The sequence below is a fragment of the Chiloscyllium plagiosum genome, unplaced genomic scaffold, assembly GCF_037043375.1.
Source record: "Chiloscyllium plagiosum isolate Xiang-an unplaced genomic scaffold, Cpla_swu_hap1 HiC_scaffold_9, whole genome shotgun sequence".
NCBI classification, from domain to species: domain Eukaryota; kingdom Metazoa; phylum Chordata; class Chondrichthyes; order Orectolobiformes; family Hemiscylliidae; genus Chiloscyllium; species Chiloscyllium plagiosum.
Window position 1 is genome coordinate 71,844,963 of NW_028270147.1, and position 14,788 is coordinate 71,859,750.

Sequence of the window (14,788 nt, forward strand, 5' to 3'; positions counted from 1 at the left end):
TGACTATCTGGGTTCATAAATGACAAGTGGCCTCTTCAGTGATGTAATGTAGAACTGCCAATGCTTTGCAGCTCATTGGTGACAGCACATAGGAGGCAGCAAAGCCATTTTCAGTGTTCTGTAGTAGCGAGAAACCAACCCACAAATGCATGCAACAGCCAAACTTCTATCCTTGATTCTAAAGATGCTCATAATTCAAAACAAAAACAATTCTCAAAACAAAGCATCAATTCAAAGCCCACAGTGGCTCACAGATTGAATGCACTACCAAACAAGCTGTTAGGTTCATCACATTTGGAATTGGCCAGTTTCCATGCTCGGTTTGTCCCAAGTTGATTGTACGTAAGCTGAAACATTCGTGCAACAACTCGCCTTGAGGTAATGATCAAGGTAGAAAACTGTCTGCTCTCTAATATCACTATCTAATAGCTATAGAAAGAATGAGAATATAAACTAATTTATTCTGCTGTGACACTACACAAAAGAGAGTCAAGAGGTGAAAAGAAGTTACTCTAGGGCAGAAATTGGTTAAACCATCACACAAAATTAGTTCTCAAGTTTCAAAATATTGTCATTTTACAAAAACGTTCTATGGTGAATTGCTGTGTAAATTACAATGAGAACAACCAATGTAAACTTTACATGCTTCAATTATATCTTAGTGTTGCAGCATCTCCACTGGCAGGATGGTGTGAATACATATTGCAATGAGTTTACACAAGCAGGTTTCATTATAAACATTGATGGAGATTATACTGAAAAAAGTGCACAAATGCAAAATGCCTAATTATTTCCAGAGAAAAATGTGTAAGGTCATGACCTTTACAATCCCTAAATTGTTGAAAAGTTTGTCAACATTTATCACCCAAACTCATATATGGAAACGCCCTGAGTCAATGGAAGAACATTCCTGCATGAATCAGCATCTCTAGAGATGGAAGAATCTAAAATTGCATTCTTTGTTTATCATGCAGTTATAATGAGTAAAACTGCATCTCTCAAATCTTCTCTCAAGTCACCATTAAAACCACTCTTCACCACTCTTAAATCCTCTGGAAAAAAGTCTTCAGGAAAGTATCCAGCAGCGACAATGGGTGAGGGAAACTAAATTTCCCTCCCCACAAGGAACCTCCCTGCATCTGTGTTGAGTAACTAAAGATGAAGATCAGAACTGTGCAACCATTCTCTTTGCCTACTTCTCCACATTAACAATATAATCCACTAGTTCACGTAGTCCATGAGTGTACAATGTAGACAATTCACACTTAGATTTACACAAATGTGAAGATTATTACCCTATAACAAGTCTATTAATCTCAAGAATTGCTGCAGTATTTAGCATTTGTATGGCACCTTTTATGAACGCAGGATATCCAGAAGTGCCTTCCGTCAATATGGTTGCTTTGGGGCATAATCACACTGGTAAATTTTAATAACATTGTTCATAGTATAGCACTATGTTTCTGATCTCTCTTGGACACTGAAGAATGTTTTACTATTTCTCTAGTTTTAATTTCTCTCGCATATCCATTGGTTTAAAATTTTAGGAATAATTTTAGTGGGTCCCAGTCTGGGATTTATGGAATTTCTTACCCCAAGTGAGATTAATACCAATTTACATATTTCCTGCGCTTGCATAATTAACACATCTGCCTGCTGGCTTTGTGCTGAATGTCATTTTTCCTTTTCCATTATGTGGCCCTATTAAACCTGCTCTCTGGTGAGTTGACTGCGTGTTTGTTATAAAATCCTCCTGAGGTTCTGACATGATGCCTATCACAACAAGCAGCATCTATTCCTTCAAACGTCATTTAGCAATGATAAAGGACACAGCTAAAAGCTGTATAAGAGGCTAATTAAAATTTCCAATTTGAGGAAAAAAAATCTTTAACAAACTTAACCCAGTCTACACAAGGTGATGTAACGGTTATCACAAAGCATTTTACTTCCTGAATACTCTTGTCTTTTTATTCCGCTCCTGCAGAAGATTTCAAAAAAATATCAGAGTTGAGGAGCTCCAAGCAGAAGGATCACAGAATCTGGGATTCTCATTCTCAAAGCAGTGAAAATTTACGGGAGATTTAAAGCATTTTGACAGGAGTTTCTGCTAATATGAGAATTAGTAACCAGAAGTCACAGATCTAAGTTACTGGGCTAAAGAATCTCTGGGATAAAGCAATTCTTGCAAATTTCAATATACAAGACTAAAAGGGTGAGAGATACATGTTGAATTATAAATTTTAAAGCTGTCTGATATTTACGTATAAAGAAAGAAGCTGGTGTGGCTGTGGGGAAGCAAAGAGGGAATTGGATCAATCCAATAATAACTGCAAGAGATCCTTCAAAGGCCAGCAGGAAGCATGATGGACTGAAACAGCCTCTCTCAGTACTGTAGGACTGAGATTTTCTCAAGATTCAGACACATGGAGGAACATAATTCCACAGACATTGCTGTTTTTCATCAACTCATCCAAATTTTTGGGGGGAGAGCAAGCAAGAGAGATAATAGAGTGAGAAGTAGCAGAAGTAGTGATGGGAAAAAGAGGGGAAATGAACAGCGGAATTTTAGATTATTCAATTTTATGAACAATGAATAGCAAATACAGTCAACTATTCTCATTCCTAATGCTGTTGCTGTGTGTACCAGTTTCAATGAACCAAAGAATTTTCACAACTATTCATGCTCGATATACCCATAATTCCTGAGTGGAAAATTAAAAATCAGCCAACACTGAACCAAACACACAAGAGTGCACAAACGATCGATCACATATTTCTTCACCACAGACATTAAAACCCTTTGGAATTGACCACACAAGGAGTACATCCCTATACCACAACCAAGATTGCATTTTAAAACTAACAACCAAAAAATTCAAGGGTTCTTTCTCAGGTTCAGCAGTCACTGCCCCTGATAAAAGATCCTCATGTGGAATTTGTTGAATGAAAATCAGTGCGCAGTCAACTTTAGGTGGATGACTTAAACCTAACTGCACCTTTGGAAAATATTTCTGATTCTTGGGAGTCAGGATTTATATACAAAAGAATGAAAAAGCACTTTTAATAGCTGGAGATTGGCAGTATTTCGGGCGTTGTGAACATGGGATCATGTATTTTGGGTTTCTCTGCCAGTCTCAAATACATTTCATTTTGGTTTGTGATACACATACTGTAGGGGGTTTGTGGTGCAATGGCAAGTGACCCTGCCTCTGAGCCAGGAGCTCCCAGTTTTGAGTCCAAATCCAAGACTAGGCCATGGAAAATGTGTTTATTATGGGATTGATTTTCAGTCTGTAAATCTATTCAATCTGGCTACGACAAGCAGTAACAGAGAAAGTCTCCTGGTCAATGATGTTTGAAGCAGAGTGGCACCCCACACGTTGTAGGCTCTAGTGACCAGTTAGAAACCTATTCTGGAAAGCCTAGCCTACAGAAGTAGCCCTAAATGCGTGCTTTGTCTGCCTCATGTGTCACTACAGGCAAGAAATGCTTCAAAGTCAGAGTCTACATAAATCTTGGAAAGAAATAATGAGTAACACATAACTCACCATCTCCTGTACACATCAACTGGCAGCCAGTGTACCAACCAATCTTAAAATCTACTTGGGGTAGTGGAGGGGTTGTAATCCTCCCTATAGCCCCAACACTCCGAATTCACAAAATGTGAAGGAAATAGGTCTCATACATTAGCTGAAACTTTTTATAAATCTGATTCACTAAGGAAAAATCAATTCAAAACAGTTTCAAGAAAGGATGGTAATCTTTGTACCTGAAAGAAGCCTGGAGGAATGGGGCCTCCTGGTATCCCATCATTTGGAGGAATGTTTCCAAGTACAGGACTTGGCGCTGCAGCTGCACTCTGTAAGAAACAAAAACACACCAAGGTTATAATTGACAGTTTCTTACCCTCTCAGCCCGCCTATAGGCAGATTATCTGCCAAATGCCAAATTTGCAATGCTGGTCCCACTGGGAATCTGTGGCAGCGTTGTACCTGGGATTCATTTTCTTTGTTCAAACTTTCAAATGGCAACCTCTTCCCTTCTTTATTTCATCCTTATAATCTTTACATCATGCTTCCAGAATGCTTCCAATTCTTCTGAAGTACACCTCATACCTTCACCATAAAAGAACAGCCATTCTGGTGTTCAAATTTGGTTGTCAAATAGCCAGTGGAGACTACAATTAGGAACATCAGAACTGAACCTGTCCATGGGGGAATTTTCCAGTAGGGGTCACTGGAGAGTAATCAGTGGGAACCCAGAGTGATTTTTCACATCTTAGCACAGAAAAGGGTTCAAATGGGGGACATCTGTGGCCTATACAGTTCATTACCACACCAAGTGGTCTCCTTACAAAAACAAAAGAGATAAATTTGAATCTAATTTACCACAGTTCGGTTCTACATTGCTTTGCAAGCTCAACATCCACTGATCCATTAGCATTAAATTACAGTACTTCCACACTAATTTGTAAATATCAATTTTTACTCAGATCCTCTTTACAAGCCTCTTGGTGTACTGAAAACAATAGTTTCTTCTCTCCTCACTCCTCAATTGCAGAATATTATTTACCTCCTGAAGACCCTCCCAGATTCCATACATGTTTGACCTGGCTCTTACGACTCTCCCTGGTTTGATTTGACGAATTTGACTAGTAACCTGGCTCTTACGTCTCTCCCTGGTCTGATTTGACGAAAGGTAGATTGTCCAGTACTGGGATAGCTCAAGAACAGATAGTAGCTTGAGAGAATGAAGGAACACAGTCAATATTCTGTGAAGTTGCAACTCTAACACATCACTGCCATGTTTTCTTAATAACTCAATCAAAGAAATTTCATCTATGCCTTCACATTTCACTCGGCATCTCTTGGTACCTCGTTCAGCCTGGTAAAAAAAAAAGAATTCTCTGTTTTGATTGACCTTGGAATAGACAATAATTATGAGTATGAACAATGCCAGCAGAGGCTCTATGAGCTTGTGGGTTCAAGTACCACTCTGGAGCTTCACAAAGAAAATATGGATTGATGCTCCAGCTGAGAAGTGAATTGGAGGCCCATAATCTGCCCCTCAGTGCAAAAGATACAAAGGAATTACTTTGAAGAGTGGCCAGGGAACTAACTTGTGTGCCCAAACCAACATTTGTCCCACAATCAACACCACCAAAGCAGATGATCTAGCCTTTATCACACTATTACTTGCAGGAGCTTCTTATGTACAAGTTGGTTGCTGCATTTCCTAAATGACAAATGTGTCCAGAGTTCTAAAATTCCTTAATTAGCTGAAACATGATTTGGGTCATCTCGTGGTTGTGAAAGGCAGAATAAAAAATGTAAGTCGTTCCACCACCCCCACAAAGTGTAAGCACCACTTAACTTCCCTATTTGCATTACAGACAAACTTAATTTCCACCATTCTCAAATTTCCAGTTTACCTGAGCAATATTAACATGTTGGACCAAAGGGTCTGTTTCCGTGCTGTACACCTCTATGACTATATCATCGGAATGACATACATATTGCTGGGTGATTGGCTAATGATACAGTTCCATTTCCAACAGGAAACATACAGCTTATTATCAGATGCTGTTCCTGATCAATCTTCAATCCTAATCCACTGCCTGGACGTACACAAGTAGGAAGGGCATATCAAAGAAAGATTAGCCTTTGGCTTTGATAACTTCAGCAGTCAAATGACTTTTGGCATGAAGAATGATCGCTTGGGTAAGGTTCACAACATTTGTTAGTAGCACATGGGAAACAGCACCTTTAGCAGACAAGAAAGAAAATGCAGAAAAGAGACTTGCACACGGTCTGATGGCCTGTCATGGTTGACCCCAACAGATGTTGGTGCATATACTTGGGTTCAAGAGGAGAGCTGGTATCATTTTTGCAATAAAATAATTTGAATTTTTTTCTAATCAAGTTACTGTTATCTAATGCACTCAAATTTCACACAAAAGGAAAGTCAATTGCTCTAAAAGAAAAAAAACCTTTGCTAGCAGCATAATTTTACAACTGGGAGACAGATTTGCTCCTCAATTGACTTTTATTAAATAAAACTAAGCTGGTCAGCAGCATTATTTCTTTTTAAACAATAAAGGAACATGGTAAATGCACTTCAATTATTCTAAATCTACACAATTTCAATCCATAACTTTTAAATTCAGAGGGCTTTAAATTCACAATATAAATGCCTCAGTTTTGACGGATTTGATTCATTACGTTTTTATCATTTGTTTCCCCCCCAAACTGTTGCTTTGGTTTAGTTCTGATTTTAAACCAAAGCAAACATCAGTAATTTAAAACAGAGACCCAAGTGAACAGAAACAAGTCAGAGTAATAAAAATGCATTAGAATTTGGTGTTGGTGGAAGAAGAGAGAGTAACATCAAGAGACCAAATGATGTAATCATATACGACAGACCAGGTCATAAGAAACCAAATGCAAGGCGTTTTGCTGGAATAGTGGTGGGCTGGTGGACAAAAGGAGGGGATTTACCAGTTCCATTAAAGATGGCTGCAAACAGCATTTTCTTCATCCATCCATCCAAGCGTGATTGCACTCATGAGACCAAGCTAATCTTTTGAAAAAATGGACCCCACTCTCAGTGGGTGAGATTTCTAAAGAATCATGACCATGACACTTAAATGAAGGAAGAAAAGTATTTTCTATGTCCAGCAACTCTAGTCATGGACAGCTTCAGAATCTATTTCACGGGAATGTCATCCGGGGCTAACAACTTTGATTTCTAAAATCCTAATCAGTGTGCTGCGAGAGAGGTGTGCAACTGTGAAAAAAAAAATTGTAGCAGAAGCATCTATCTTCAGGACAGGTGGGATGAGAATTTGCAGAGGGTAGAAAATGGAATAATAATGAAATGATTAGTTTCCTGTTCTGACTAACTATATGTGAAAGAAAGTACAAAACTGGATCACCGTTTACAAAAATACTCAAACCTTGACTGAAGTCAAAAATAGAAGTAATAGTAGATTATGTCTGGTTGATGATCAAAAATAAATTTTTCCTTTCAAAACATTCAACAGTCAAGAATTCAATGTACAATAATTTATAACATTACAAACAGTGCCTAACTGACTAGGATATATTTGCTACAATCTGATTTATTGGTCAAGGGTGTCAGAAGAACAGAGTTCCTTCATCATTATTCAGGAACTCTCACATATTTAAGATATTGAGAGGAGATTGAACTGAACTTGGTCTGTCTCAATAACAATCAACTAGGCTACTAACCAACATTACAGAAGAAATTCAGCCACTCAGACAAGATTCTAATCCTTCATAATGGGGCACTAAGTCAACCAGAAACCATCAGGTGGAAGTGAGTGTTTGGGAGATATCAGAGAAATATTGTAGAAGCCTAAATTCCACACTGAACCAGTGTAAGATTTTGAAGCTCCAATGCACCCTTACTCACTACTGTACGTGGAGGCAATATTAATGAGTCAACATGAGAGTCACAACTGAACTGGCTTCCGCTGCCTCAAATGGATTTCCAAGAAATTGAAGGGCAATTCCTCCAAATTCCAATGCACTGACCTTAAACGGAGATTTCACATTTCATACTTTGATACCACATTAACCCTCAGATCATAAAACCAGTTGCTCAATGACTCCTTCCCTACCTTCCTCTTGAGGATGACGTGGAGGAGCTGGTGTTGAACTGGGATGGACAAAGTTAAAAAATCACAACACCAGCTTATAGTCCAACAGGTTTATTTGGAAGCAGTAGCTTACTTCAATCATCTGATCCTGTCCCACAACCACCTGAAGGAGCAGCGCTCCGAAAGCTAGTGCTTCCAAATAAATCTGTTGAACTATAACCTGGTGTTCTGTGATTTTTAACTTCCTCGCGAGGTTGCAGGTCCACGTTAAATGTCTCGGGCACCAACATTTATACTACCTAAAAGTGCTATTTATTCTTCATTTTAGCCTCGATAGTGAGGGCTGGCCATTTAGCATCAAGGAGGTCAGTCAACTATAAGTGTTGCCACGTAGTAATTATGGCACAATACTGGGGCGACATCATGAAGACTTGAAAAGTTAAATTTAATAAGTTTGATATGAGCCAGTATCAAAAGAGATTCCTATGATATTAAACATGAACCTGCCGAGCATACTCAAGGCTCCACTCTCAAATCCATGCGAACATAAATGTATAATAGTTCTTACAGTACAAGGCCTATCAGGACAATTAAAGATAAGGAATGAATGTATTCTTGCCAAAACTACAGATGTCTCAAGGAGATAGCAAAGAGAGAAGGATCCTGCCTTATCTTCTTTTTAGTCCAGGAGACCTTTGGCTATTACAGTGACCATACTGCCCAGTGTCTCTCAGTCAGTAAAGTTAGTACTGATGACATATCAAAGTCAGGACCTTCTGCACGTTTTAGTGTAACTCCATGCACAATACTCATTCTGTGCATCTCCAGAGCTTGAGAGTTTATTTTATTTTGAAAACATTGTTTCCAAGAGATGAACAAACCCCAAGTGTTTTTATGTTCTTAGTCATTACAATGCTGAGCATTTTTGATTTTGCGAGCTGGTTTTGCCCCTTCATTCTTGTCTGCGAAACTGCTTTCACTTGTGTGTTCAGTCGCTCCTTATTAAAACTAGTTGTTTTTAGAGGATTCCATTTTAACGTCTGCCCATCCCCCATTACTTCCTTTCAGTGGCTTGCCAGAGCTATGATAATCTCCAGCTGGGTCACACATGCCCTCCATTGCTTAGAGGCAATACAGAAAGGAGCGATACAGCCTCTTGTATAAGCAATAAAACTGTTTAATGCTACCTTTAAAGCATTTCTCAATAATTACAATTTTGTTAACAAGACAAATAGCATTTAAAAAATCTACACAGGGAATTACTGCATCACTTTTTCCCGTTGCTTTCTTTTACAATCTTACAAAGCAGCCAGTACTTAGGCCATTAAATATTAAACACATTTCAGGAGATTGCAGCAGATACTGGGAGGTAGAATTCCCAACTGGTCAGACAGCGAATTGCCAGAAACTTGAAAAACAGACACACCAGAACATGCAATTCAGAAAATCAAGTATTGCAAACTTTGGATTCCTTTTGTGAACCGTCATCTTCATTCCACTCAGTGAACATATTTGAGTTTATAAAGGGAAAATATCAGTTTCAGTCTTCACTAATAGCAAACAGTGAAACACTGGCAAAGAAAGTATGAATGCATAACAGAAAAGAAACCTTAACTTACACGTGCAGGAAACATAGTTGGAATGAAGTTAAAACTCCTAATGTTTAAAAGATCAAGTAAATGGTGCCAATCATATAAAATCAGCATAAGGGTTCTTGTGGCACTGTGATAGTGTCTCTATCCCTGGGCCAGGAGGCTTGGGTTCAAGTCCCAGCTGCTCCAGGTGGTGTGTCATTAGATCTTTGAACCAGATTGATTAGAACGCTCTAGAAAATCAGAATGACCACCAAGGTAGATTGGTAGCCAACACCGAATCCCCACCAACCCAAACAAATTATCGTCTGCCAACCTCAAAAAGGTACACAATGCAGTGCTGCTCCATAGGCACCCAAACCATCCATTATCCAAGTAGCCATTCTTCACAGCCAGGTAATGGGTGGTAGGACCAACAATTTTGAAAGATATGCAATGTGTGCAGATATAATGGTGGAGGAGGGAAAAAATTACAGTCACAACCAATCACTCACACTCATATACAATGATATACAACTTTATAGCAAATATCATTGCAGAATAGCCTGGTTCAAGAACTTCAGCAAATATTTTTCTCTCCATACTCAAAAGTTCTAAAGCACCTATTGCACCCCCTATTATCATTATAACTGGCAGTTCAGCAACATTACATTGTTTAATACTGGTTCAAAAACAAGTTGACCTGTCTTTTAAAAAAAAAATCTGATATCCTGCTTCACAAAAAGGTGCATGACTCCCAGGTGGAGTTAACACTAAATTTCATGACTTATTGTTAGATAGCCTCTGACCAGTGGAGTGCCACCAGGATCGGTGCTGGGTCCTGTACTTTTTGTCATTTACATAAATGACTTGGATGCGAGCATAAGAGGTACAGTTAGTAAGTTTGCAGATGACACCAAAATTGGAGGTGTAGTGGACAGCAAAGAGGGTTACCTCAAATTACAAGAGGATCTGGACCAGATGGGCCAATGGGCTGAGAAGTGGCAGATGGAGTTTAATTCAGATAAATGTGAGGTGCTGCATTTTGGGAAAGCAAATCTTTGCAGGACTGAAACACTTAATGGTAAGGTCCTATGGAGTGTTGCTGAACAAAGAGACCTTGGAGTGGAGGTTCATAGCTCCTTGAAAGTGGAGTCGCAGGTAGATAGGATAGTGAAGGCGGTGTTTGGTATGCTTTCCTTTATTGGTCAGAGTATTGAGTACAGGAGTTGGGAGGTCATGTTGCAGCTGTACAGGACATTGGTTAGTCCACTGTTGGAATATTACGTGCAATTCTGGTCTCCTTCCTATCGGAAAGATGTTGTGAAACTTGAAAGGGTTCAGAAAAGATTTAAAAGGATGTTGCCAGGGTTGGAGGATCTGAGCTATAGGGAGAGGCTGAACAGGTTGGGGTTGTTTTCCCTGGCGCCTCGGAGGCTGAGGGGTGACCTTAGGAACGTTTACAAAATTATGAGGGGCATGGATAGGGCAAATATGCAAAGTCTTTTCCCTGGGGTGGGGGAGTCCAGAACTAGAGGGCATAGGTTTAGGGTGAGAGGGGAAAGGGGCAACATTTTCACACAGAGTGTGGTGCTTATATGGAATGAGCTGGCAGAGGAAGTGGTGGAGGCTGATACAATTGCAACATTTAAGAGACATTTAGATAGGTATATGAATAGGAAGGGTTTGGAGGGATATGGGCCGGGTGCTGACAGGTGGGACTAAATTGGGTTGGGATATCTGATCGGCATAGACGGGTTGGACCGAAGGGTCTGTTTCCATGCTGTATATCTCTATGACTCTATATGACTTCTTGGGACAGACGTGATGGATCAGACCATCTATTCCTCTCCATCATTCAGAGAAATACTCAAGATTTCCAAACAGACTAATTCAAGCAATGTGGGTATCACTGGCTAGGCCAGCACTTATTGTTAAAAGACAACTATATCACTCTGCTTCTTTAGTCACATACAGACTAGACCAGGTAAGAACAACAGCTCGCGAACCAAAATAATTTTCCCAACGATCAACAATGATTTCATCGTCATTAGATTCTAATTTCAGGTTTTTTTAAATTCCAATTCCACCATCTGCCTAAGGTGTCTGGCTATTCAGAAAGTGTCTGAGGCACTAAATGGAAAGCCAAACGAAAAGATAAAACATTAAAGCATTATAAATAGGGTGGCCAAATTTAATACTGTCGTTTCAAAATCATAACCTGCCCTACATAATCCTCAAGACCAACATTTTGCCTGTTCAGAGTCAGTTTACTGCAGCACATAAGATATACACATCGCAGCAATTCAAAGAACCATCTCAAGAAGCACCAATGAGATTCTCTGAATCAAAGCAAAAAAATGTTGCGATACTTGAAGGATAAGACAACATCCGTGAAAGTGTGTTAATACACAATGGTGACAAAAGGCCATGTGTCTAAAACATTGACTGTTTCTCCCTCTCCATTTGTGCTGCATGCCCAGCAAGTTGTTGGAAAAACCCATCTGGCTCACTAATGTCTTTTAGGAAGGAAAATGCTGCCTTTACCTGGTCTGATTTACATGTGACTCTCAACAATGTGATTGACTCTTAGTTGCCCTCTGGGCAATATAATGCTAGCCTAGCCAGCGACGCCCTCATGTCATGAATAAAATGTCAGGCTTTGGACCACAAGCTATGGGAACGATGGTGGATTGGTCCTGGTGACAGGAACTGGGGTAGGTACTGCTTCTGACAGCAAGCTCAGCATTTTCCCTATACTTGGCAAATCACGGTGTATTTTGTTTTGGGGAGAGAGAGAGAGAAGGGAGTGAAGAGTATTACAAGCTTGCTATCCATATTCCTCCAACACACAGCAGTTTGAATGCAGACAGCAGAACAGAAATGGGTTCAGTCTGTCATCGGTGATGGCTGTAAAACAGGTTTGGTTCTGAAGCGAATTGTTAGGCTGCATTTATAATTTGAATCCACTCTATTTTTGCATTCAGTTCATGTACACAGTACTCAATTACGGGAAGTGCTCAGCTCACAAAAATCCTAGCCACTAGATCAGCTCTTTTCTCAAACCTTGAAACTGCCATTTGGATTTTATAAACTGGATATTCCCATTTGCAGAGCTCAGCTGGAGAACTGTACTTCATATTAAGGAATACTGAGTACATGGATTAAATGAAGAAATTGAATAGATCCAAATTATAAGTCTGCCCGAAGCAATTCATTTTAAATCCAACCCAAGTTGGAGTTAGTGCATCCCTTGTATACAACAGACTGAGCTTTTCAGATCTGCCTGAGGGAACCATGATAAAACCAGAGAACAAAACTCAGAGGGCGAAAAGAATTGCAGCCCTGAATTTTGCGGCAAAGTATTGCCTTGGTCAGGATTCAATTTCTTGAACATTGATGCAAATCTTAGTAAATATTTCAGCCCTTAAACTGGTATTGAAAGTTTCTTTTGTGAAGAAAAACGATGCAAATAAGAACAGAAATGCTGATAATACCAAACAGTGATCCTTAGGGCAAAGCTATCAATTTGTTCAGCAGCTCATTCACCACCTTAAAGCACCTACTCCCTCCACCACCAGCTTAGCATAGCTGCATTTAAACCTGGGCGATGCAATGCAGGATTCTGGATTATATTGTGCCATGCAACAAACAGGTCACACAAAACAGATGCTCTCTACAAGCTGAGCATGTGTATAGCTGCACATCCTTAGAAGAACCATGCGATACAACAAAGGGCCACACACAAAGACAAACAAGAGAGAACATGATCTGGGTGCATGACCTACAGGTTGCTTTAGTCTAACAACAGTACCAACCTCCAGTGTCTAGAAGGAGCACCGCTCTAGAAGCTAGTGCTTCCAAATAAACCTGTTGGACTATAACCTGGTATTGTGTGATGTTTAAGTGTCCACCCCAGTCGAACACCGTCTCCTCCACATCACAGGAGCAGAGCATCCAGCTCTACAAAAACACCATCAGATCCAAATCTCCCCAGTTAAGAAATGCATTGCCCTGGAAATCTGTCATTGTTATTTCAGAATCACTGGGTCAAAGCCCTCTAATTTCCTTCTTAGTAGCACTGTGGATGCACCTTCATGGACAAATTGAAGGCTTACCAACTCCTGATAGCAACTGGAATGGGAAATAACTTGCTGGTATTGCTCTTGAGCACCAAGTCTTTTGAAATCAAATTTCCACAATTTCCTACCACTCGGGTAAATTTCTGTGTGAAACACAGATATCAGAGGCATTATTACAAATTAATGTTTTGTTTATATTTTTCCTACTTTCACTATTTGCAATAAAACAAACTTTCAGGGATTACTGCTCCACTAAAAGAATTCCAAATTCCTTGAAGGCTAAAAGAACGATGATGCTAGAGGTTAATATCAATTATGTGCCCTAAAATTTACTCAGATTTTTGGATTTCGATTTTCTCTCCTTTTTAATGCTAAAAATCAAGAATCTAAATACCTTCAAATCAGCGTTCAGAAAATTCACTCACCAGTCCTTAAATTTTATGGTTTCATAATGTTATTTTTGAAAAGTAAACTTAAGAGGAAAGCATTTATCACAGAATAATCCTATTCGCAGAAACTGAATTTTCCAAGTAGCAGTACACCTGGCATTGCATTCATCTGATTAAAAGAAAAAAATCATTGTCTAACAGTACCACAGTCATCCAAGCCAAAGTCACTCAATGAACCCACAAAAGGAAAACAGGGCTTCAGTGGACAGATATCCCTTAGCCACCAATAAATGCAAACACCCTTCAGCACAATACAGAAGCCATTTGTATCCATTACTTATATTCAGAGTCTGTTTAGTTACAAAAAAAAGATTGGTTTGACGCAAAAATGTGCATGGAAAGTCAGCACACTCACTGTGCTATGAAATCATACTTAGGCTGTCATGTGAGATCACCTGATTCTACAAAGATTGAGGCCACAGGATAAATAAAAATATCCAAATTATTCTAAAACTCAAATGGTCTTTATGAGTGACCAGAAGTCAACAAAAAAAATATGCAACTTCTAATTGTAATCTTGTGATAGTGCTGCATTGCTAACACCATGCCAATAACTTGGTCTGTTTCTATAATTAAGCAGCAAAATAAGCACAAAAAAGACTGAAGAACACGCAGTGAAAGTGAGTGAGAAGTACAACCTACTCATATACATTATGAAGAGTCATTCGGAATTGAAATGTTTGCTTCCTCTCTCTTCACATATACTGCTTGACCCGCTGTAATTTTCAGCTTTTGTTATCACTGCTCATTTACACCCCAAACAAGCCAGTTTAGAACACAGTCGTTGTAAGCTGTGCAATCGTTCAAGGAGAGAACATCTTATTGCAAGGTTTGTAGCTCAGGTTGAGGTTTAGGGTGTAGGTTTGCTCGCTGAGCTGTAGGTTTGATATCCAGACGTTTCATTACCTGGCGAGGTAATATCATCAGTGGCGACCTCCAAGTGAAGCGAAGCTGTTGTCTCCTGCTTTCTATTTATATGTTTGTCCTGGATGGGGTTCCTGGGATTTGTGGTGATGTCATTTCCTGTTTGTTTTCTGAGGGGTTGATAGATCTAGATACCATCTA

General features: G+C 39.4%; 1 protein-coding gene across 8 annotated transcripts in view; it reads right to left on the bottom strand.

The window, feature by feature from the left end:
• ssbp3a (single stranded DNA binding protein 3a) overlaps positions 1 to 14,788 on the bottom strand; it is a 199,699-nt gene that overhangs the window by 49,627 nt on the left and 135,284 nt on the right. For all 8 annotated transcript variants that reach the window (XM_087990783.1, XM_087990779.1, XM_087990782.1 and 5 more), the window contains exon 5: positions 3,770 to 3,859. In XM_087990783.1, the coding sequence (XP_087846909.1) occupies positions 3,770 to 3,859 (90 nt within the window). The remainder of the gene's footprint in view (positions 1 to 3,769; positions 3,860 to 14,788) is intronic.